We start from the raw sequence: 26,256 nt of genomic DNA, 5'->3' as shown, positions 1-26,256 counted from the left end.
ACCATGTCACTGTAGATACACACCGCTCACTTTGCTTTTCTTTCATCTCAACTTTTTCTTCAATTATGCAATTACAATACAAATCCCACACCTCCCACACACGCCTCCCACACAGCACAACTGTTTGAAAGACTGCCTTATCCATGTCATCACTGTCTGATTTATCCATATGTGTTATTGCTTGTGTACAGCACAGAAGTAACCTTGTAATCCCTTTTCACATCCATATGTTATGTTCTACAGTATATGTCTGTCTCTGATGTGTCTCTCCAACATACTGGCTTTGAACGATGAAAAGGACACAGTATCATCTGACATACAGATGATCAGTAGAGCACTGAGGTACCAGCAAACAGGAACACCAACATTTCATCATTAGGACAGGTCTATATCATTTTTTTGGAGCTGCAAAACAGCATGATTATTTTGTATCAGTTGCTGTGATTTTATACCACCCCCAAAAGTGTGTACACAAAACTGAGTGTTGGTGTTTCTCACGGTATAGCAATGAAATAATCTGTTCAGAGACACTAATCACGCCTGCCAAGGCATTCTACAGAACCAGCCAAAGAGAGATGCTGTTCCAATAACAAGCATTGACAAGACTTTTGGCACTGTCTCAGTAGTCAACAAACAACGGCACAGAGGGATAGAGAGAAAAACACATTTCCTCACACACCTGTTAGGTCAGACTGCATGAGAAGATGTCTCTACCATGTCCGAGATCTGAGCTAGACTTTGTATTATGATCATACAGTAAGTACTCACTTAGCACATAACGTTCTGCGAGCAACATGTCTCTTAGAGCTGTTGGTTGTGTTGGTTGTCCTATGATTATTTTGCATTCAACCTTCCCACATAGTTCTGGGAATGGTCCAAGATACCCAGCTAGTCCATAACGTTCTGAGAACCATATGTTTCTTAGGTGGGAATTTCAGTACTTCAGCATAACATTTCCTACAGGGATCCTCATGGTTCTATTAAAGTCATGTTTCGAGAATGTTAATAAGGAACAACATTCGTCTGTGGGAATTTCAGTATTCAGTATAAAGTTTTCTGTATTGTTCTATTTAAAGTAATGTTAATTAGGAACATTCAAAGAATATTCTAAGAATATTATTTAAAAACATACATTCTGTGTGTTCAGGTGTGTTGGCTGTGCCCACTAATTGTCCATACCGGATCTTAATGTGCTTGTTTCCTATGGTATTTACTTGTTGTTTCCCAAATTCTGTTTGAATAGACACAAATTAGCAGCTTTGTATGAATTTAAAAAACGTGGCTTGCTAGTTCAAACCTGGTGGTGCAGTGGATTGATTCCATTGCTAGAGAACAAAAGATCATAGGTTTGAATCTCCCTGAAACCATGCCAAAATAAAAAATACTTGTTCGTATGATTAATGCCTTAGCATCTTAAGTTCCATGCGTCCTATCTGAGTTCGAAACAGTTAACCTAAGCTAGCAGAGTTATTAAATGTCTTATTGAGAGATGTTCTCAGAACATTATTTAGTTCCCTTAAAATAACCTATAATTTATATTCTCAGAACATTAATTAAACCTTCCAGGAAAACGTTCAGGGAACCATATTAAAGTGTTTGTTTCACCTCCCCATGCAACCTAAAAATGTATGTCCGGTCAGGAAACCACATGGCTTCGTTCCCAGAACCACTTCCAAGGAACAAATGTGCTATCTGGATATCATCTCTCCAGACAGAGACTAATGAAAGACATGATACAGAACTTTGGCGAATAGTAACTTAAGTATTACTTTACTCTTTCACTTTTGGCTGGATGTGCATAATCTATGAGCAGAATTACCTCAATAAGCCTCAAAATTCCTAGTTTGAAAGTGACTGTTTACTAGAAGCTGTGTGCCACCATTTTCCCTACATTTTCCCACGCGTGGACCCGCCCCCTAGCAATTCGAGTTCCAGCCAATGAGCTTCAGCCCCTCGGCATTTGAGTGACAGCTAGCAAGATGCACACACAGGAGAGCAAGAGAGAGAGTGCAATGATGTGGTGCATATATCTGCACATATGTGACCGACAAGCTCGATTCAGTCTTACATAGCATCATTTGAAATTTAGTTTTTTTTTTACAGTGGATAAAGTAGAGACTCAGAGCTAGAACATTGAATATCATTCACTACAGTTGAGGAACAATAGGAAAGTAATTACGCTTTGAAAGTTGATAAACTTATATCCTCACTTTTGAGAAAATGGCTTTTAGTGTTTTGCAAAACCTACTGGAGAGCTCTTCTTTGTCTATACCCATTCAGCATTGTTCACACCCTCTAAAGCTTTAGCTCCACCCATCTCTTTATAGGTTGATACGAGAATTCAGTCCTAACAACAGCAGTCAAGCACCCAAGCTAACTGGCTAATGTTGGCTAGCTTTATAGATACTTCCAGACACAAATGAGGGAACAACTCACTCTGACAATTTTACTTGCCCTGCAGAGCTGCTTAGGCTGTTTTATGTTATCCAGAGCGTTGAAGACTGCAACTGTTGGCAAAAATGTAATTACGTTTTTTTGCCACCTTTACTGACACCGGCCATATTCAATGGGTGTTGAGTGTTCATAAATTTGTCAGTTATTCTGTGCTCTGGCACACTCAGACGAGAGTGCACTGAAATCTTAGTAGATAGCCAGAGCGAATTTACCAGCTACGTCTATCAACATTTGTCGCAGTGACGTCATTAACATTCTATTGAAATGGTTACTTGCATAGTGGAGTATTTTGTTCAGACATGTATCTAGCTAGCTAGCTAGCTAAACAATGAACCATAATCCCAACTCATGACTTTACAACCCTGAATGAATCTGCAGGTAGCTAACCAACCAGGTTCAATGTTAGCTAGCTAACATTAGGCTATAACTAGCAAAGCAAATGGCTCTAAGATATGGATAATATTACTACACAGATCATACACGTAAGGTTAGCTAGCTGACCTAACAACAGCAGTCAAGCACCCAAGCTAACTGGCTAACGTTGGCTAGCTTGCTAGCTACTTCCAGACACAAATGAGAGAACAGCTCACTCTGACCATTTTACTTGCCCTAGCAGAGCTGGTTAGGCTGTTTTTATGTTATCCAGACCAATGGTCACTGCAACTGTGCTGCTGGCAACAATTTCATTTAGCTTTTTTGCCAACGTTTACTGACAGCAGCCATAATCTGGCCATAACCTGGCCATAACCGACCATAATCCGGCCATAATGTACAGGTAGCTAACCAAACAGGTTCAATTGTTTGCTAGCAAACATTAGGCTATAACTAGCAAAGCAAATGGCTCATAGATACGAATAATATATTACACAGATCATACACATAATGTTAGCTAGCGAGCCAGCCAGCTAACTTTAGCTAGCTAGCTAACAGTACACTTTAACTTGAAATGAAAACTGCTTTCTGACTAAATTAGTAACGTGTAATATCTGAAAATGTAGCTAGCTAGACGATGGATGGACGCTTCTCCCTCTCTTTCACGGATGCCATGGTTGCCCTTAGTTTGAAGATGTAATCCACAGAGGTGTTTTCTCCATCTCCTTAGCTAGCATACTCTATCTCCAATGATTTCAAAACTCGGTCCTTCAGAAAGTGGAGAGCAGTTTTACTATGCAATATATTTTTTATAAAGCAGCGTTAGACAGCATTACCTATATATACTGACCAGCTCAAATATACAGAAGTGTGCTACATGGCAGACCAATCCGAACTCATTTCTAGGCATGTCCAACCCACTCATTATCTCTGCCAATCATGGCTAGTGGGAAGGTTGTTGTTTTTTCTGTGGCTAAACTAACTAGGCTCTTAATTTAACACATATTCATATGTACAGATGGTATACAAGTTTGTAACTAAGGCACATGAAAGTTCACATGTTCCAGAAGGCATTTCTGCCATAAAAGCATTTTGATAAATAAATAAAAATGTACATTCAAATGACTCTCCTGTTAAGTAATGAAGGCGCGGCATACGCCTAGTTTCCTGAAACGAGTCATATGTGACTTAGTTGCAATTTTCGGTGGAACACTTTTTTCTCGTGTGGGCTACTTTCAGAACTACTGTCTAAAAATGTACAAATGTACCGGAGAATCACTTTAATAGTGTTGGTCTGGGCCTGATTCGATCCTATTTCCAGGCAGTATGTACTGCCCTCTTGTCACATGCTCAAGCTTGGGCGGGTCTATCACTTCACTGTGATCTACTGTTCTACAGTTCTACAGCTGCACCATCAAGAGCATCACCACCTGGTATGGCAATTGAGCGGCATCAGACCGTAAGCCGCTACAGAGGGTAGTGCATACGGCCCAGGACATCACTGGGGCCAAGCTTCCTGCCATCCTGGACCTAAATAATAGGTGGTGTCAGAGGCAAGCCCATAAAATTGTCAGAGACTCCAGTCACCCAAGTCATAGACTGTTTTCTCTGCTACCACACAGCAAGTGGTACCGGAGCGCCAAGTCTAGGACAAAAAGCTCCTTAACAGCTTCTACCCCCAAGCCATAAGACTGCTGAACAATTAATCAAATGGCCATTGGACTATTTACATTGACCCCCTCCTCCATTTGTTTTGTACACTGCTGCTACTCGCTGTTAATTATCTATGCATTGTCACTTCACCCCCACCTACATGTACAAATGAACTCAACTAGCCTGTGACCCCACACACTGAATCGGTACCAGTACCCCCTGTATATAGCCTCGTTATTGTTATTTTATTGTGTTACTTTAGTTTATTTGGTAAATACTTCCTTAACTCTTCTTGAACTGCAAAGGTGGTTAAAGGGCTTGTAAGTAAGCATTTCACTATAAGGTCTACACTTGATGTATTCGGGGCATGTGACAAGTAAAGCTTGATTTACCTCCAGACACTGACAACGTAGACCTAAGTACAGAAATACCATCTTAGATAAAATGAGAAACAGAAAATAAAACAGACCAACTTCTTCCACAGAGGGGTCCCTCGGAGGGAGGGAGGGAGGGGGCTGGTGTTAGTGGCAATACCTCAATTAGGATCTCAATAAAGACGGGACCACAGGGAATAGAAGTGAACCACAAGCATCTAAAAACGCTGCGATTAATAATTTTCCTTCATGAACTCTACATTGTTTCTACATCTCCCTTGACACTGCAGGGACTTCCTCAGAGGGCTGCTTCATTGTGGTGCATTGTACACAGGACTAGGATAAGGCAGTCTCTTATAGGACACTCCAGTGACTGTCTGCTTAGCTATGCCATGTTGACCCTGGGTAGAGATGCAAAGTTGAGGGAGGAAAGAACAATAGCGCAGTCACAGCTGCATTAATTGCACTCGTCTAACTCATAAACCACCTCTCATACAAACACACACATACACATAGAAATACCCATTTGTACACACACGTTTGTACACGCATTCTCATCCACACTCTCTCTCAAACACACACCAGCAGACAATGGAAATCCTGAAAGGGCCTGCCAACTTCGATAGCTTTCACATAGTGCCTGTAGAATCCAACATCAATCCTGCCACTGATAGGAATGCAATATAATCAGATTCAAAAGGGGGGACGAAACATTTGTGAAATAACCACTTATCATGATGTATCACACAAGCAAAGCAAGTATAGGGTGGGAAAGTGGGGTGAGTTTAATCTGTTTTGGTGTTTTCATTAAACATAGAGGCCAGGATCAATAGAGAAAGAGCAGTGAGTAGCAGAATGAGAACTTGACTAACAACAGCAAGGTAGGCCTTACTTACACTCACTTCACAAACATGTGCCCTCTGCCACTTACTCGCCCAGGATTTCAAAATGGTCTACAGACTCATTAATCCCCACTCATCTTTCACTCGTCTCTTTCAATTCACTAAGAAAACACTATGTTCCAGAAACACTTTACTGCTCTTCAAATGAAACCCACATATTTTAGTAGAATATCCTCTAGCTTATTGTATCGGTGCAGTCTGTGGCCTCAAACCCTCACAGAATACACACAGTCCAGTGAGTTGGATGGGGACCCCTCCCTCTTCTTCACAGGTGCTGCAAGGGGCTAGTGCTTCATTAGAACATCATTGACATCTGGGTTGTTGATAGAAAATGGCACATTAACATGTAGTAAAACTCGTCCCAGTAATCATTAATTAGCTTGCCCTTTCACAAAGGGGAGCCAGGCCTGTGTTCTAGGGGAGATATACTAATTGTCTAAGAGCGGTAAAAGGGCTTTTTAATATACTAGAGCTGGAGATGGAGCTCTTCTGTCGTAGTGGAATCATAACATACAATATGAGACGCATAAAAGTACATTATGGAAATAGTTGTGATACTCATCATTAGGGCCAGGAGCTTTTCCTGATCACATGACCTGACCAGAAACTCAGGCTATAACATGTCTTTAGGAAAAAGTGAAAAAAGATGGTAATAGATGTCGTAATTGTAATGTTGTAAAACAACTCTAATGATTCAGCCAAGTTTGAAAGTAGTACTTTGGGAAGGCAGGCATCAGAATTACTTATTTTCCCAGCTTACTGCCTGGCAGATGCACTGACAGGAGGCCCATTTGGTATTTGATAGAGGGGCTGTCTGTTTGCACAAACGTGAATGGTCGGATGGGTACCTCATTCTGGCCAGATAGATAGAGGGATGAATTTAACGTCTAGACAAATGAATCACACAGAAACAGGAGAGAGAGGTATCACCTTTAGTTTTAATCAATCCAGAGGCCATTCTGAAAACAGTAAGGGATGGACATCTATGGATCTGACTGATGGGAAAGGAGGGCATGGGGATATGGAGGGGAATATGGATAGGGAGAGGATTGGGATGTTGGAGTCAGGTGTTATGCCATGTAGCCAATTACTATTCCATCTAGAACTCAGCAGCTCATGTCATTGAAGGGAAGTTTAGTGTATCCGTATACTACTATCCCTATACTACTATTCAAATGGTTTAAATGATGTCATAAAAATGTTATTTCAAACAGTTTGTGGTTGAAATTATGTCATTTCAACCAATTTTCTCCACTGGGATTCTATACTTATCTACTCCAACCATTAGTTCTGATAATAGACCTGAACTATATTGTGTGTTAAGGTTTTATGGCTCAGTGTTAGTGTAATAATCTGCAGTTATTATGGTCCTTCTGAAAGAGAAATAAATAGATCCAACATGGGGATTAGAACAAGATATCAGAAATTATGCTCACCAACAATTGCATGTAATGTAGGTTCAGAATGAAATTAATGACATAAGGAGTGTGAAAACCTGCATGTAGGCTACAGGTTTAAACTAAATATTCAAATCAGTTGAGTGAATCAACAAAATAACAAAATAATGTGACAAACATTGAGGAGGAGACATTGGTGTTGCTTTCTATTAATAAAGAGATAACGAAAGAAAATACAAGTAAAAAAGTAAAGGAGAAATACAAATAAAAAGGAAAAAGGAAAGAAAATTAAGAAAAAAAGAATAATAATACCTGGAGCTCAGCTATAAAATGAATGTCATGTCTTTGATAGGGAGGTGTGTGAGAGATGCTTGTGTCTCATAGGGAAGACTGTGCAGTATGTACACATTTAATTCTGATGGATCAACAGGAACTAAGCCAGGCTTGGGTTTTGTTTTCACTAACATGCATGTTGGTCTCTGGAGAAAAAAATGTAACTCAAAAAGAAGGACAGACTAAAGAAATATGTACAAAAATACAGAATACTTTACAAAATGTTGTCTCACGTACTCCAAACCAGTATTTCTGCTTGACTTATTTACAACTTTGATAGCTTTGAACACTATTCTCATAGAATCTATAATTGCTTAACATCCGAAAATCTGAGAGCTTCATGTGTACGCAAAAGAAATTGAAATTTTTTATGACTATTTTACAGATTTGAAGTATTTTCAGGGCATGACTAGAAAAAAAGCAACCACATCATGGGGAACGGTACAATAGTATAAGGAAATCATGATTTAAAAAGTTAACAAAGAGAGCTGTGCATGATAACAAAATGAAACAGTGCATTCGGAAAGTATTCAGACCCCTTCACTTTTTCAACATTTTGTTACATTACAGCCTTATTCCAAAATTGATTAAATAGTTTTCTCCCTCATAAGTCTACCCACAATACCCCATAATGACAAAGCAAAAACAGGTTTGGCAGCAATTACAGCCTTGAGTCTTCTTGGGCATGACGCTACAATCTTGGCACACCTGTATTTCGGGTGTTTCTCCCATTTTTCTCTGCAGTTCTCAAGTTCTGTCAGGTTGGATGGGGAGCGTTGCTGCACAGCTATTTTCAGGTCTCTACAGAGATGTTAGATCGGGTTCAAGTCCGGGCTCTGACTGGGCCACTCAAGGACATTCAGGAACTTGTCCCGAAGCCACTCCTGCTTTGTCTTGGCTGTGTGCTTAGAGTTGTTGTCCTGTTAAAAGGTGAACCTTCGCCCCAGTCTGAGGTCCAGGTCCTGGTCTCTGTACTTTGCTCCATTCATCTTTCCCTCAATTCTGACTAGTCTCCCAGACCGTGCTGCTGAAAAACATCACCACAGCATGACGCTGCCACCAGCATACTTCACCGTAGGGATGGTAATTTGCCAGGTGATGGGTGGTGCTGTCAGGCTTTCAGGTGCCTTTTACTGAGGAGTGGCTTCCGTCTGGCCACTCTAGCATTAAGGCCTGATTGCTGGAGTGCTGCAGAGATGGTTGTTCTTCTGGAAGGTTCTCCCATCTCCACAGAGATATAGCTCTGTCAGAGTGACCATCGGGTTATTGGTCACTTCCCCGACCAAGGCCCTTCTCCCCCGATTGCTCAGTTTGGCCGGGCAGCCGGCTCTAGGAAGAGTCTTGGTGGTTCCAAACTTCTTCCATTTTAGAATCATTGAAGCCACTGTGTTCTTGGGGACCTTCAATGCTGCAGACATTTTTTGGTACCGTTCCCCAGATCTGTGGCACGACACAATCCTGTCTCGGGGGTCTACGGACAATTCCTTCGACCTCATTGGTTTTTTTTCTTCTCTGACATGCAATGTCAACTGTGGGACCTTATATAGACAATTGTGTGCTTTTCCAAATCATGTCCAATCAATTGAATTTACCACAGGTGGACACCATTCAAGTTGTAGAAACATCTCAGTAATGATCAATGGAAACAGGATGTACCTGAGCTCAATTTCGAGTATCATAGAAAAGGGTCTGAATGCTTATGTAAATAAGGTATTTGTTTTTTATTTGTAATACATTTGCAAAAATGTCAAAAAACCTGTTTTTGCTTTGTCGTTATGGGATATTGTGTTTAGATTGATGAGGAGAAAAAATATGTATATATAAGGATGTAACGTAAAAAATGTGGAAAAAGTGAAGGGGTCTGAATACTTTCTGAATGCACTGTAAGCTTTTCTTTAATTAAAGACAAGGGAACAGACATCTAAACTAATTAAAGTAACATTCAAGTCCACAAATTCCCACATATCCAATGTGGTGTCATGGCAATTCCCACCCCCCACCTCACTTATGATCATCAACTATTACAACAGTTACCATGGAAACAACACTTGCTGGAATGTTCCATCTTGTTGTCATGGCGTGATACAGTGCCAACCAGTTTCAGTAAAAAGCACCCCTTACTCCCTTCTTACTCTGAAGGCATTCGGGTGAGTTAGAGTTACTCATTTGTCCACAAAAAAATCAAGCCCTCTATACAATGTTTTTTGTAGCATTCTCGTTCAACCTCTCCATGTAATTCCGGAGCTCTTGCGAGTCCCCCAGCTCGATGTCCGGACATACCCACTTAATGTCGGTGGTCTGTCCGAGTGCCAGCGGGCTTAAAACTGGGCATCCGTTACTGGGCTTGATGTTGGCGAAGGTAGTAAATTTGACCCTCTTCCTCTTGGTGGTAGGTGAGTTGAGTGACTCGTTCCTGCCTCCCGGGCAGCCTCCCTGGGCACTGCCCTTCAGAACACCGCCGTTCAGCAACTGGCTGCCCTCTTCCAGGGTGCTGCCCAGCTCGTCCTGCTGCTGCTGCAGACACAGGCCCTCCTCCTGGCCAAGCCACACCCAGTCATGGGCATGGGGCATTGCCTCGGGGGCCTCCAAGGGCAGCTCTTTATGGCGGTACTTGAGGGTGTAGGAGATGCAGTTGATGAGGAAGACCAGAATGGCCAGGCAGAAGACCCCCAGCAGTGCGTACATACCGATCTCCAGGTCAGTGAGGCTGCGGCGTGATGACAACAGATCCTCGTCCGTGCTGCGGCCCCGTGGCAGCTCCTCCTGGACAGGGAACTCAGAGAACCCCCCAGGGTCTCTTCCGTCGGCCGACAGCCTGTCCCCATTGGGCCTCACCGGAATAGGGGTCTTGACTGTCGTGGCCCCCCGGTTCATGATCCCAGCCTCAATGTCAGAAATGGAGCCTCCGTAGTAGGGCGGGTCTGGTCGTGTTTTGCCTCCAGGGTGGCTGTATGGCTCCTCAGAGCGGCCAAACCTAACGCAGACATTTCCCACCCCGGCTGCCAGAATGGTGCGTCGCTTTGTCTTCTGGCAGATCTCTGATGATGTCATCTCTACACGCACCAGTAACCCCTGACCTTCGCCGTTTGCCACGATGACCGGCCACTTCCACTCCGCACTGCGCCGTACCGATACCACCTGCTCGTCCAATGAGGTGGCTGTGAGCACAAAGTGGGCGGGGTCGTAGTGGTCCAGAGGAGTCATGGAGCCGTCGCTGAACTGGAGCCAGGCACTGATGAGGGATTCCTGAGGACACAAACACACATGAATACACATGCACACACAAAGACATTGGATTTCTTCTATCATAAGGGTAAACTCCAAATAAACCTGTCTTAGTAGTGCTTCAACAAAACCAATCCCCACCCACATGTCTACTCTAAAACACCAACTCCCCATGGGACACATAACTACTGCAGGTATTAAAGGAAAGCATGCTTCTCTGTCATAATATAAAGTGCTACTATGTTACTACACAGTAGAAAATGGTATCAGCAGGAGTCTAATCTTTTCATCTTCATCAAGAGAGAAAAAGAAAGAAAGAGTGAGTGTAGAAGTAAAGAGGGAGAGAGAGAGAGAGAGAGAGAACCCCTGCAGATGTAAAGATATGTTTAAATAGCCCGTTTAAAAAGCAGAGGAAGAAGAAGGACTCTGCAGCTGTTTCCTCTGAAAATATGTCATAGTTTCAGAAGCAGACATCTTCATTGAGATTAAGATCAAAACGTTGACATTAGAAACACATCATATTCACTATCTATAGGATCAAATGGCACCAAATGGCAGCAAATGTGACTCCATCGTTTCCAGTTTAGCCTTACAGATGGCTCATATATCTCATATAATTCCCATATATCATTTCTATCTATGGGTGAACATATTATACATTTGGAGCATTAGGTTGCGGAGGCATGTGTGCGTGGTAACCTGTTTGAGTCTCTGCATGACTTCCTGTGTGGTAGCAGTGGCGACGATGGCCCTGTTACTCCCTGGGCTGAGCTGGAGGGACAGAGAGAGGCCAGACACCAGCTGCACTCCCAGCTCTGTCACGCTCACTTTGTCATCCAGAACCCTGACCATTCGCTCAGCCAGGATCGAGTCAGACAGAGGAGACATCACCTGCAACGTCATACACACACATTAGTATACACACAGAGCCCCCCCCCCCCTTTACACACACACACTTGTATTGGTTCACATCACCTGCACAAGCATTTACATTCAACCCATCATGATCGAAGACGTCAACATGACAAGCTTATATTGGCACTCAAGAAAGAACATAATTGACCTCCTTAGAGGAAACACCATGACCCAAGCTCTTTATTACTGTTCAGTGATTATATGACCCAAAACAAGGTGATGCATGTACTTGTACCCTCAATTGCATCTGCGATCTGCCAGCCACACTCTCAAAGACGCACACATACAAACTCCTCCTGCGTCTGTCTGACTGGCAGTTCCCTGCCTCCCCGGGCTGCTTGAGATGTAAGCATGTAAATGTGTGTGATGAGAAGGGAAGCACTCCCATCTGCTCCCATTAGGCATGAGTCTCCTCTCCACCCTTCTCCTCTTCTCCACCACCAGCCCCCACACAGGCCCACGCCTCCACCCTGCCATAATGAAATGTCAGCACTGATCAGTGCCTCATCTGTACAGCAGTAGTACCCAAACTGTGGAGTGCACCCCCGGGGAACGCCTGCTGTACAGGACCACAGGCTAGGCCAACACACTTCCCATCCACAGCACCATATTGTTAGAGCTGCACGGTTGTGCATGCTCACCACATAGATAAACACACTGGGAACACACAGGGCTAGCCGTGTAGATCTGTGTACTGTGACACCTCTAGGGCTGGGTCATAGGTAAACATATGCTGTCATGATCATATAGGTAGAGTTACCTTGTTGTTATCTTGATGTTACCTTGGTGCGTTTCGGTCTATTTAGGACAATTTTATTATCTAAGTGGGTACATTGTGTCACTGGTCAGATTAAGCCAAAAGCTTTATCCTAAAATCCAACAGAACACATACCACCACATTCTCATCCAATGTCCTTTAATCTACTCTAGAATAGAGAATAAAATAATCATTAAATAAAAGTAACTACTTCGGGATTTTGGCAATGAGGCTCTTTATCTATTTCCCCTGAGTCAGATGATACCATTTGTATGTCTCTGTGTCCAATATGAAGGAAGTTAGAGGTAGTTTCACGAGCCAATGGTAACTTGCGTTAGTGCAATGACTGGAAGTCTATGGGTACCTGCTGGCATGCTATGACTTCCAGTCATTGTGCGAATGTTAGTTAGCATTGTCTCGCAAAACTACCTGTATATCCTCAAGATTATCTCAATATCAAAGAATTTGTGGGTAACGATTAAGTTATATACTGTGTGTGAAAAACTGGAAACTAGCCGTTATTGGCAGAGAGGTTTGAAACTCTCTTTCTTTTTGGTTTTACAACTAATTTACCACCTGGGGGTGTCACCAGGCAGGCCAAAACGCCATCCCACCAAAACAGACTGAAATTTCAGGCGTTCTTTTCACCAGTGGAGGCTCCTCAGAGGAGGAAAGGGAGGACCATCCTCCCTCCTCCTAAATTTCATAAAAATACAAATTGTAAAGCATTCTAAAAGTTATCATTTTTAGATAAAACTATACTAAATACAGTACCAGTCAAAAGTTTGGACACATCTACTCACGCAAGGGTTTTTCCTTACTTTTACTATTCCCTACATTGTAGAATAATAGTGAAGACATCAAAACAATGAAATAACACATATGGAATCATGTAGTAACCAAAAAATTGTATACCACCCCTACCTTGTCACAACACAACACAAACGCGTTAATTAAGAAGAAAATACATTCTACAAATGAACTTTTAACAAGCCACACCTGTTAATTGAAATGCATTCCAGGTGACTACCTCAATGTAGAAAATAGTAAAAAATAAAGAAAACCCCTTGAATGAGTAGCTGTGTCCAAACTTTTGACTGCAATTGTAAATTAATTTATTAATACACACTGTTTTGCGATGAAGGTCTACAGTAGCCTCAACAGCACTCTGTTGAGTAGCACCATGGTGTGGCTGGAGGACAGCTTGCTTCCATCCTCCTCTTGATACATTGACTTCAATAAAAAACCTAGGAGGCTCATGGTTCTCAACCCCTTCCGTAGACTTAACTATGACAACTATGACAACTTCCGGAAGATGTCCTCCAACCTATCAGAGCTCTTGCACCATGAACTGACATGTTGTCCACCCAGTCAAAGGACCAGAAAATGAATATAGTACTGAAAGCATAAGCTACAGCTAGCTATCAATGCAGTGCATAATATGTGGTGAAATAGAGAGAGATAGAGAGTGTATTTTTTTTCAGCTTCACTTACTTAGCTAGCAAATGCAGCTATCTAATTTAGCCTACTCAAGCACCTTGCTCAAACAGAGGGATGCTGTGTTAATTATGACTATCCAACACAACACTGAAACTCTTCCAAGTCAAGGTAAGCTTTTGGTTTTATTAATTTATTGCCACCGGGGCCCGCCAGTGTAACTGCTAAACTCCTAACTGAGTATACACTATAACGTTATTGCATGATTGTAGCAGGTTTACTAACACGCTAGTTCTATTAGCTATGTTGACTATGATGTTACTTTAGCTAATATGGTGACAATGATGTAGGTAGTGTGGAGCACTTGATATGATATGGTTTGGCTTGGAATGTTTTTTTTTGCCTGGTCATATACAGCTGATGAGTCGTATTGAAGTCCACAAACATTAGGGAAAAGGTGAGAGGAAAGGTAATTGAGTTGAGGAATTATGCAAACTAATGTGTTTGTTTGAAATGAGGATCTTCACTGGATGCGAGAAGGAATATAACGTGGCTGCTATGAATGTGAACTGTATTTAGCGTGACCCGAGGTGTATTCATTCTGCCGATTCTGTTGAAAAACATTTCTTAAACGGTCTGTCAATGTCTGTCAATGTGTCTCTGTCTGTCACCTCAAAAAAAATTCTCGGCCTGTGTGCACCTGCGGTGTAATCTTTCATTCATAGGCTACGTTGTAGCAACCTCATGAGTGTCATGTAGTAGCCTAAACCTATCGATTGAACTGGGTGAATGGGATATGAATAACAGTCATCCAATTAACTGTAATAGAAATAAAACCATGCTCATTCAAAAAAAAAAAACAGCATTGACCACCACTGTCTTAAACTAAAAGGGCATTATCTTAATGTTCACAATTTCACAGTATTATTCCAACCTCATAGTGTGCAAATATACAGTATATTAAACACAGGTAAATTATGTTTTACTGCACTGGGCCTTTAATTGCATCTGTTGGTGACATTGTAAAAACATGAATAACAAAACATTGAACCAATCAATGCTGCATTTGAAGCTTTCAGTAAGCTTTTCCCTGCCGTCGTTACTAATGGAAGTGTTAGGGCTTGGGAAAAGCAGTGATTGTGCCTTTTAAAGCTAATAACCGGTTTGTCTGAGGTAGAGTGATTTATCAACTTAGCGGCAACGCGAACCGCACTGCAGGCAGAGATGTATCTGATACATGAAATGTATGGTTACTGTGGAGACCCAGGGCAATCTGCTCCCCTTTCATCAGAATTCCCTTTGATAGTTTGATTCCAAGACCCTCCATGCCAATTGCAGTGATTGCTCTGCTTTTTATCTGAATTTAATTCCAGACAATTGAAGACCCTCTTGTTTGTAGATGGATCTAAAATCACTCCAATGAACAAAGAGGCAATTTTGCTATCAAATAAAACTTCACAGCTTCTCTAACAGCATTGTCAATACTCCTTTGAGGCTGCTGCATGTGGGTTTCTCTGAGTGCCAGTGTGTGTGCTTCAGGGAGAGAGGAAAACATTGATGAAGAGAGATCGAAAAGCATAGTGTGTTCTGCTTTGTGTGTTTCTATGCATGTGAGTGATCAGCATAAGGAGGAGTATAAAACATTACATTTTTTTTACCTGTCTGTCTGTCTGTCTGTCTGTCTGTCTGTCTGTCTGTCTGTCTGTCTGTCTGTCTGTCTGTCTGTCTGTCTGTCTGTCTGTCTGTCTGTCTGTCTGTCTGTCTGTCTGTCTGTCTGTCTGTCTGTCTGTCTGTCTGTCTGTCTGTCTGTCTGTCTGTCTGTCTGTCTGTCTGTCTGTCTGTCTGTCTGTCTGTCTGTGTGTGTGTGTGTGTGTGTGTGTGTGTGTGTGTGTGTGTGTGTGTGTGTGTGTGTGTGTGTGTGTGTGTGTGTGTGTGTGTGTGTGTGTGTGTGTGTGTGTAGTAAGCCGCCTATAATAGCAGGGCAGGACAGGGACAGGATGGCTTCGTAGCAGAGTGAATGATCACAGGGTAAACAACTTTGACATCATAATGTGCCTCTCCACTGTTATTGAGTCATAGTTATTCTCAAACCATCCTAAAGAGCACACACAAATAGAGGGACAATACAGTGCAACCATTGATATCATTTCCATCCATTTCCCAATAGATATCTTTGCTGCGTGTTTCTGTCTGTGGGCCAGGGTCTCCAATGGAAATGAGAAATGGTTCCCAACTGACCAACCTGGGTAATGTAAAGATAATAGGATATTGTACACCAACAACGACAAGGAGAGGATATGAATGTCCATGGATCAGGCCTTGGAAGAGCTGTTGTGTTGTAGGGGAAAACCTTGATCGATTGTATTTTACACCGTAAGTGGGCACCCCTCAACGCTCTCCAGAGGAGCCTGCTGTTAGTAATGATCTACATGGGATGGGGGGAGTGTCTGGTGGTGTGTGTGAGCCTACATGCCCTCTGAGACTTAGCAGCCTTTATTGGGCGTGCCGCAGGCTCACGTTGCTTTGTCAGTCCCTGATAGGCTAAGTGTTTGTGCTGTGCCGAGATCGATTCGGTAACCTTTTTTAAAAGCCCCACTCGCAAAGAGCCTCTGTTTTCTTTGTGTTTTTACAAACATTACTTTTGCACTGCCCATCCTCTATTATTTTGTCCAAGCAGGCACTCTTTATCTCTCACTCTCGGTTCATCATAAGGTTTCTCTCTGTTCCTAGCTCTCTCACACACACTAATGCTCTCATTACCACTCTTTCACCCCACGATCTCTGTCTCTCCCACTTTCGATCACACTCTCGGCATTTCACTCACACTGCTTCAGACTGCTGTATCACTCTTTAATCACTTCTCTCTCTCTCCCTTCATCTCTCTCTCACACCTGTAGTTTTGCTGTGCCAGTGTTGAGGCCCATCAGGACCTGTCCCTCCAGCAGATAGGCCACACGTTGGTCCTCCACCCTCAGTAAATCCTGGACCAGGTCAGTCACGTCCACCTGCCAATCACTGCCCAGCAAGAAGTCCTGTTGGCCATTTCCATCAACTCCCAGGGCCACAAAGTGTGTGAGGACCCGCACCGTTGTGCTCTGGTACTGGGGGACACAGCCACTCTCTGTCCTCTCACTGTCACTTTCATCACCATCATCCTCACTCACACTCTCATACCTGGAGAAAATAAGAAAGAAAAGAAGCTTGAAAAGAAGCAGAATAAATGCAGCATTTAAGTTGGAAAATGTAGAGCAAATGTAAAGCAACAGTTTACTGCAGTTAACACAGACATATTTGGATGTGGGTATTCGTTAACTCCGAAGCATAGATAAAATCATCTAAATGCAACCTAATTTCTTGCAAAAAATATGTTCACATGCAAGGTGAAACTGTTTAATATTTGAGAAAGTCTGTATTTTACAGTATATATCAAATAGTTCTCTACTCTGTTCTATTCTATTCCTGTATGGATTGACGCTGGTAGAGACGAGAAGCAGGTGCAGGGAGTGAACATTCAATAGCAACGGACATAGAAAAGGACAGGACAGCGTCTGGACATGAACACATAACTACAATAATGCTGACACAGGGAACAAACGGGGGAGCAGACAGTTATAGATGGGGCAAACAACAAAGGAAAGGAGTCCAGGTGAGTCCAATGAGCGCTGATGCGCGTAATGATGGTGACAGGTGTGCGTAATGAAGGGCAGTCTGGCGCCTTCGAGCGCCAGAGAGGGAGAGCGGGAGCACACGTGACATTTCCTCCATTACTCTAGCTTCACTGTCTCTATCTTCTCCTCCATTTTATTCCATTGTTTGAATTAAACAAGGGATTGAAACCCTGTTACTTTCCCTACTAGCACTGTCTTTGCTGATAACTACTTTGTTGAGGGAAAATATACTAACTACAACTGTATACAGTATGTTGTCTCCCCTAGCTTCCTTAAGATGAATGCACTAATTGTAATTCACTCATGATAAGAGCGTCTGCTAAATTACTAAAATATAAATGTAAAATCTATAGGGACCCATTGTTCTTCATCTACTATGATTAGACCCATTCAGCAGCAGTAGAATGAGGTAAAGTACAGATCAGGGAGAGGTAGCCCTGTTCAGCCCAGTGATAGAGAGCGTGGCCCAGGGAATCTAACCTCCTGTAAATGGCGGAGCACTGTGACAGACAGTCAACAAAGAGGCTATTACCCTGACTCTACTCAACTCTCCATTCTCTCTAAACATTTTATCTCCCATTCTCTCGCTCTACTCCTACATTATGTGTTTTCTCATTCAAGTCTCTTTCTCGCTTTTCACTGAATTCAGTCTCTTTCACTGAATTCAGTCTCTTTCACTGAATTCAAACACCTTTCTCTCTCTCTCTTTCTCTACTCCCACCCTCCCTTCCTTTATGTGCTCTGGTCTAGGTCAGGTGGCCGGGGGAAGTGTGATACTGACAGCTTCCATTAGGTTAATGAGGTGTGGCCATTCAGGCAGAAAAACAGGCTGACAGGTTAACATGCTGGACCTGCCTGGGCTCTCCATGCCGCCCCCCACCACCCCATTCACCAGCGTGACGACACTTACATGGCAGCCTAAAGCCTAACTCAGGTGACATTAGCGGCAAGCAGCAAAAAAAAAGAAAGAAGAAGTGGGCGAGGCATGTTCTCACGGATGGCCGTCAGGTCAGATAAGGTCTGGCCGTGTAATAAGCTCGCTTCCAGAAGCACAATATAACTCGACTGGCTCGCTCACCTCTCCTACTCACTGGACAAAATCACTCAGGGGCAGATGTGTTAGAGTGCCACCTGGTGGCCTGGCTACTGAAAAGTCTATAGAACACATGCCTCAAGCTAAAAAACATATGCATCAAGCTAGGATGTCATATTTCCTAGAAAAACGGTTATTTCTATAACAACAAGCGAAAATGAAATGCAGACTCCAACTCTAGTCTTTGCTCTCTTTCTTCCTTGTTCAAACAGGAACAAGGTTGACTGCCTTTGTAAGGACTTTTACAGAATGTTGTGGAGGTGAGAACAGAATTGTCAGACGTGTTAGTCTTGCGACTGGCTGACAGAAAGTGAGTCACAGAGAATTGACTGAGAGTCACAACAGTAATTGAAAGTCATATTCTTAAACATCTCACAACCACTCGGAGAGAGCATCTGAGTCACCGGAGTCACCTGGGTATCCAGAGAACAGCGGTGGCCATAGAGAGGGAGCGTAATACTGAACAGGTGTAGGCATCATGGTTAAGACATTAGCATTATCACAGTTATTCTAAACCTCCAGATGAGGATGGACTTATGTGTGGACAGACTGGTGCATTATAGGTTCCAAGGCTACTTAGAGAATAAGTGGTAAATATATGAGAGGTACAACCACTTTAATTAACATGTTGTTTGAAGATGATCCTTGAATCTTAGTTTTTTACTATGCACTGCAATTATTATGAACATCTGTTTCCCAAGCAGTATGAACCAGGTAACCCATCTCACTGTCTGGTAAAACCACACACCTCTTGTTGCCGGTCGCCACCGGGACCCTCCAGCCCTTGATCTGGCTGAGCTCGGGGTCAGCCACGTCGATGACCAGGGGGAGGCGGGGCATCCACACACTCATCTCCAGCTGGGCGCTCAGGTAGCTGTAGGTGAAGTTGAGCACCGTCCTCATCCTCCCCCTCGTCTCCTTCCCGTTCACAAACACATAGTCACAACGATCCGACACCTGTGGGGGAGAAGGAGGAGAAATAGGAAAACATGTTATCAAGAGAAAGAGCAACTAAGAGCAACAAAAGCAACTAAGTTTGAAATTTAGGCTAATGCTTTATGAAAGAATACGATGCAACATTCCATATTATTTTAAGGGCCAAGAGTTCAAAATTATTTCTATGCAAATATTAGTCATGCAAGTTTATATGGCTAGAGGCAGAAAATGTTTTTATTTTTATATCCTTCAAAAGAAAATATGCCATTTCCAAAGATTTTAAATCTCTCCCTCTGCTCAGTAATGATTTTGATGACAGACTTTGCATTCTTTGACCGTTACGAATGCCTAAACTTTGTTTTAACCCTATCCAAACCGTAACCCTTAACTTGAAAACATTTTGAAGTTTGACGTTTGGATATATGGATCGATGCTGAGCAGGAGGATCAACCCAGGGTGTAAAAAAAAAATACAAATGTTACGTGTGGAGAAACGCGGGTGGGAGTAAACATCAGAATCTGAAGTGAAATTGGTAAAAACGGGATATATTGTTGGTGTGTGTGTGTGTGCATACTGACAAGGCAATACTGACAAGGCCAGAGGAGAAACGGGCTTAAAATTATTAACAGATGGAGCAGAGAAAGACACAAATCGCAAGTGCCAATAAAAAAACAAAACCCTAGCCTCAAGCCACTTCACGATTTGCTGAATCCGCCCTGTCTCCTCCAATCAGCTCCAAAGCCACTCACATACAGTGCCTGCAGAAAGTATTCACAACCCTTTTTCCACATTTCGTTGTGTTACACCCTGAATTTAAAATGTATTAAATTGACATTTTGTGTCACTAACCTACACACAATATCCCATTATGTCAAAGTGGAATTATGTTTCCAAAATGTTTACAAATTAATAAAAAATGAAAACTGAAAAGTCTGGAGCCAATAAGTATTCAACCACATTGTTATGGCAAGGCTAAATAAGTTTAGGACAAAAAATGTGGTTAACAAGTCACATAATAAGTTGCATGAACTCACTCTGTGTGCAATAATAGTGTTTAACATCCTATATAAACCCGCATATAAATCTGTCAGTTTTTATTTTATTTGGATGCTACTCAATCCACAGCATCCCCCTGTGTTGCACTTCCACATCTGCTGAAAGGTGACAGAGTAGTTCGGTGTTTGTCAGACCATGAGACATCTTCTCACAAAATCGTCTACAGCGTCCAAATCGTTTGGCCTATAAACGAATAACCCCTTTATGGAAAGATCAGACTCTCACAAACACGATGGTGTCCTCCGTTTTGCTATATGACCCTACAAGCGTTTTTGGACTCGTCTGAAGTAGATACAGCCGATCTTCCAATTTCTTTCTGTAGTGTCCAAACGGTGTGGGCTATATACATATGACCCCTCTGTGTAAAGCTGAAACTCCCATGAACACATACATTTTGGTTGTTTAGGATGCCCACAGGCCTCACAAGACTCGCCTGAAGGTCCCCCATTACCAGTTGAAAAAATGAATGGAAGTACAGCGCATTTGGAAAGATTTCAGACCTCTTGACCTTTTCCACATTTTGTTATGTTACAGACTTATTCTAAAATTGATTCAATTGATTTTTTCCCTTATCAATCTACACACAGTACCCCATAATGACAAAGCAAAAACATTTTTTTTTTATGTTTGCAAATTGATTAAAAATAAAAAGAATAAAGTTTACATTTACATAAGTATCCAGACGCGACGCTTGGCATTTAGGCCAAAGAGTTCAATCTTGGTTCCATCAGACCAGATTCTTGTTTCGCATCATCTGAGAGGCCTTTAGGTGCCTTTTGGAAAACTTAAAATGGGCTGTCATGTGCCTTTTACTTCCGTCTGGCCACTCTACCTTAAAGGCCTGATTGGTGGAGTGCTGCATAGATGGTTGTCCTATTGTGTTATTCAATATGTTTATATGGGCTAATAGCATTAAGGCCAAATATACAGTGGGGCAAAAAAAGTATTGAGTCTCCCACTTAAAAAGATGAGAGAGGCCTGTAATTTTCATCATAGGTACACTTCAACTATGACAGACAAAATGAGAAAAGAAAATCCAGAAAATCACATTGTAGGATTTTTAATGAATTTATTTGCAAATTATGGTGGAAAATATGTATTTGGTCACCTACAAACAAGCAAGATTTCTGGCTCTCACAGAGCCTCTTTAGGAGGCTCCTCTGTCCTCCACTCGTTACCTGTATTAATGGCACCTGTTTGAACTTGTTATCAGTATAAAAGACACCTGTCCACAACCTCAAACAGGCCTCTCTAATCTTTTTAAGTGGGAGAACTTGCACAATTGGTAGCTGACTAAATACTTTTTTTTGCCCCACTGTAATTGTTCATCAAATAATTATTTTATACTTCAAAGGGTCTTAAAATTCCAAATCAAATTGCAAAAATGTTCCTTGGTATGACAGCCTTAAAACAACTCCATATGGTTTAGTAGAAGCGCATTCCATACATTCCATAAAGCTTTGTAGAACGGGTTAACAACATTTTTGAATGACAATAAGGACAATAACCTAAAACACAATGCCAAATATTCACTGGAGTTGCTTACCAAGAAGACAGTGAATGTTCCAGAGTGGCCTTGAAGCATTTTGAAAATAACAATGGGCAAATGTTACACAATCCAGGTATGGAAAGCTCTTAGAGACTTACCCAGAAAGACAGCCGTAAAATCACTGTCAAAGGGGCTTCTACAAAGTACTGACTCATGTGGTGTGAATGGTATTTCATTTTCAATAAATTTACATAAAAATAAACATTTCTAAAAATACGTTTTCACATTGTCATTGTGGGGGATTGTGTGTAGATGGGTGAGAGAGGAAAAAAAACAATGAATAAATGTTTAATTTAGGCTGTAACACAAAAACATTTGGAATAAGTCAAGGTGTATGAATTCTTCCTGAAGGCACTGTATGTGGCCACTGAACCACAGATGGACCAATGACATCGTAGGGTTAAATCACTTGATCAGGCATGTCTTCTTTCACAGAAGCCTTGGAGGACAGATTTTGTTTTAGTGTCTCCATATTCAACAGCTTGTCAAAGCCTTTCATTTATAATAACAACCATTTTCCATTCATCTGAAGCTTTGTATGGAGTGATAATGAACATGGGCATCACTGTTTATCTCAGCATATGCCCACAGTTTGGATGTGCAATTAGTCTTTTATAAAACTAGTCAAAAGCAGACTATCATCACTCTTCGCTGGACGTGTCTTGGCAGTTTTGTATACAAATTATTTCAGACCACCCACTCCTCATAGCACCAATCTGACAGTTTAGGCTTCTCTGTCAGCTCAACCTCTCTCTCTTCTCTTGCTCTCCTTTACTCTCTCCTTCTTACTCTGGCTCTCTCTTCTCTCTGCTTCTCTTCTCAGTCTGGTATCTTCATTTAACTGTCATAAAAGCAGGCTGTGCCTTAGAACCTACATTAACCTGGGTGAAGCTCGGTCGTCAGGTGAACAGGGTTTCCTCAGACACATTGGTGCAGGTGAGTTAAGCGGGCTGGTGTGAAGAAGCGCAGTTTGGAGGATCATGTTTCGGAGGATGCATGACTCAACCTTTGCCAATCGAGCCTGTTGGGGAGTTGCAGCAATGAGACAATATTGAAATTGGGGAGAAAAAGAGGGTAAAATACAACAACGAAAAATTTACGGAACTGCTCTTCCTCCACAGTGTCGCCCTCCCAGAGTGCAAAGAACCTTGGCGTGATCCTGGACAGCACCCTGCCGTTCTCTGCAAACATCAAAGGAGTGACCCGCTCACGCAGGTTCATGCTCTACAACATCTGTAAAGTACATCCCTACCTCACACAGGAAGCGCTGCAGATCCTAATCCAGGCACGTGTCCTCTCCCGTCTGGACTACTACAACTCGCTGTTGGCTGGGCTTGTGCCATCAAACCCCTGCAACTTATCCAGAACACGACAGCCTACCTGGTTTTCAGCCTTCCCAAGTTCTCCCATGTCACCCCGTTTCTCCGCACATTCGACTGGCTTCCCCCGAAGCTAGGACAGCAGAGTCCCTGCTGGAAAACATCTGAAACCCTACCTCTTCAAATAGTACTTTAAATAATCCTACCCCCCAAAACAATAAAAAAATAACACTTAACCAGAACTTGCACTTGACCCCCCTTTCAAACTATTGAAATAACTGATTACTTTTATGACCCACAATCAAATAGTGGATCAAACCTAATCCCTATTGTTGCTCTGTTTACCAATCTGAGACAATTTAATTTAGACTTGCACAGTGTAACTTTCCATTACCACCAAGACGCATTAGACTCACTGTAATCACTGTCTTCAAAGGTAATTTCACATGAAAGTACGGTACATGAAGTTTGTATAATACAAACAGAAACTACCTTGACACCAGATACGTTTCCCAATGAGAGGAAAGGGGCTCCTTAACACACTGGCATGCCCTTTGACCTTTCTGAGCTGTGAGACAGTCAATAGGGAAGTCACAGTCCTCAGTAATGACACTGGGTGCAATTACGGTTGGCCATGGCTGCTTTCACAATGCTCATCAGGAAAGAATGCCAAAAGTCAGGCAAACATAGACCAGAGAAAGGGAACAGCCACTCCCCAATCAATTCTGCTGGAGACCTAATATGAGAAATGCTTAATATATCTTAACTATAATTTGGGTGGGAGGTGAGGAGAGGGGGTACAACGGACTGTTCCTAAAGCCTCTCTAATGGGGGTGCTGTGGGGAGGGCTTCTCTCCATTGATCAACATATCTCAGTGGATAATTAAACCTACTGAGAGCTCTCACTCTCTAATTTTCTATCACACACACAAATAAAAATCTACACACACAAAATACACACATACTGTGCATAATCATACACATACACAAATGCATACCCCCCCACACACACACGTACAGACATCCCCCTCTCACATTATCATAACCTAAGCAATTATCAGTGTGTGCTGTTTGAGACAAAAACTGGGAGGGAAGTGGAGAGCAGAGTGCTGTCTGTCTATCTGTGTTGAATAGAATCCGCACTATACATATAACATTATTATTATCAGCATTATCACAATTTTAATTAGCACTGGCACTGGGTCTATATCTAATTAGGGTACCTTAACCAATCTACTTGGAAAAGAGAATTAAGTAAATTACCAAAAACCATCAGCATATGGTAATTCTGCCTAACAAGGTTAGAGTATGGTGTTCCTCAATATACAGTACATACATACACACCAGATTTGGGTTTAAACAGTATTTACAGGTAGGCCGGGTTGCACTATTTCCATTTATTATAACAAGCAAGCTTAATCAAGCACAGAAGGTTCAAATACTATATTAAATTGTTTCAAATACTCTAAGTCGGGTACACACAACCACGTGTTGTTTATTCTGTGTTGTACTAAAGGGCACAGCTTTCACTCATCAATGCCACTCTACAGGTGTCAGATCTTAATATGACCCATTTCATCGCAGGAGGAAAATAATCCTGCAGTGGGAGGATTTGAATAAATATTTCAAATGTATAATTGCCGCCAGGGGGCAGCTGGAAGCGGTGTTTGTAGATTATACAATGCAGTACCTACTTTAGGGGGCTATGGTGTGAGGAAGGCTCTGCAAACCAACCGACCTCATACATCATGTATTCTCATGGCTTGTCAAAGCCTTGTGACCTGCTGTAGGGCAGTGGTCTGAGCAGCACACTTCATCTCTGAGCATGAGTTTGCGCCCAGCGCTATTGTTTTGACACTTTGTATGAATGGAAACTTATGTTGGTGTAGCATACCTTTATTATTTAACCAATGCAAAGGCTGCTCCCTGCCTGCCTCCAAAAAGCACTTACCCTAGTAGGTAGCACTTTTCCAGTGGGTTACTGCCATTTGAGATGGAATTTGTAGGCAGCATCACATGATAACGCGTTCACATTCCGCCAAAAGCGAGACAATTGTAGCCACATTGTGGCCCCTGTAGTAGAATGAGCAACTATTTCAGTAGACAGCTATCCCCAATATCCCAAATCCACGTGATCGAAGCAATCTTGAAGCGTGGAATCAGATTGTTCGGACCAGCGTTGAACATACCTGAAAGCGGGAGCTTCCTGTTTCATTTCTGTCTATAGGCTGGATGCAACAAAATGGAGTCGTGGTCAGCTTTTCCGAAACGAGGGTGGGGGAGGGCCTTATATGCGTCGCGGAAGTTTACATAGAGTCAAATAAAGTTTGTTCAGGGCCATCGATGTTTCTGCTTGGGCGGGAATATATGCGGGTGTGATTATAATCGAAGAGAATTCTCTTGGTAGATAATGCGGTCGACATTTGATTGTGAGGAATTCTAAGTCAGGTGAACAGAGGGACTTGAGTTCCAGTATGTTGTTATGATCACACCACGTCTCGTTAATCATAAGGCCCCTTGCCCCTCTTCTTACCAGAAAGATGATTGTTTATGTCGGCGCGATGCGTGAAGAAACCAGCTGGCTGTACCAACTCCGATAGCGTGTCTCGAGTGAGCCATGTTTCCGTGAAGCAAAGAATGTTACAGTCTCTGATGTCTCTCTGGAATGCTACCTTTGCTCGGATTTCATTTCATTAACCTTGTTGTCAAGAGACTGGACATTGGCGAGTAGTATGCTCGGGAGTTGTGCGCAATGTGCCCGGAGCCTGACCAGAAGAACGCTTCGTCTGCCCCTTTTACGGCGTCGTTGTATTGGT

At 42.3% G+C, this 26,256-nt stretch overlaps 1 protein-coding gene and 1 long non-coding RNA gene across 2 annotated transcripts in view; one reads left to right on the top strand and one right to left on the bottom strand.

Annotated features, from left to right (window-relative positions):
* Positions 1-676: 676 nt before the first annotated feature.
* Positions 677-24,428, top strand: LOC118385356 (uncharacterized). Its single transcript, XR_004826006.2, has 3 exons — positions 677-756; positions 16,717-16,809; positions 23,243-24,428. It is a non-coding gene; the product is annotated as an uncharacterized LOC118385356 (long non-coding RNA).
* The window catches only part of LOC118385355 (transmembrane protein 132C), a 213,351-nt gene continuing 193,768 nt past the window's right edge, over positions 6,674-26,256 (bottom strand). Inside the window, exons 6-9 of the mRNA XM_035772439.2 lie at positions 19,329-19,537; positions 16,711-16,993; positions 11,410-11,601; positions 6,674-10,731 (exon numbers count right to left, since the gene is read on the bottom strand). Of these exons, the coding sequence (XP_035628332.1) occupies positions 9,676-10,731; positions 11,410-11,601; positions 16,711-16,993; positions 19,329-19,537 (1,740 nt within the window). The 3' untranslated portion in view covers positions 6,674-9,675. The remainder of the gene's footprint in view (positions 10,732-11,409; positions 11,602-16,710; positions 16,994-19,328; positions 19,538-26,256) is intronic.

This window comes from Oncorhynchus keta, chromosome 6 (assembly GCF_023373465.1).
Source record: "Oncorhynchus keta strain PuntledgeMale-10-30-2019 chromosome 6, Oket_V2, whole genome shotgun sequence".
In the NCBI taxonomy this organism is placed as follows: Eukaryota; Metazoa; Chordata; class Actinopteri; order Salmoniformes; family Salmonidae; genus Oncorhynchus; species Oncorhynchus keta.
The sequence above is the reverse complement of the archived record's forward strand: the minus strand, read 5'-3'. Positions and strand labels throughout refer to the sequence as shown.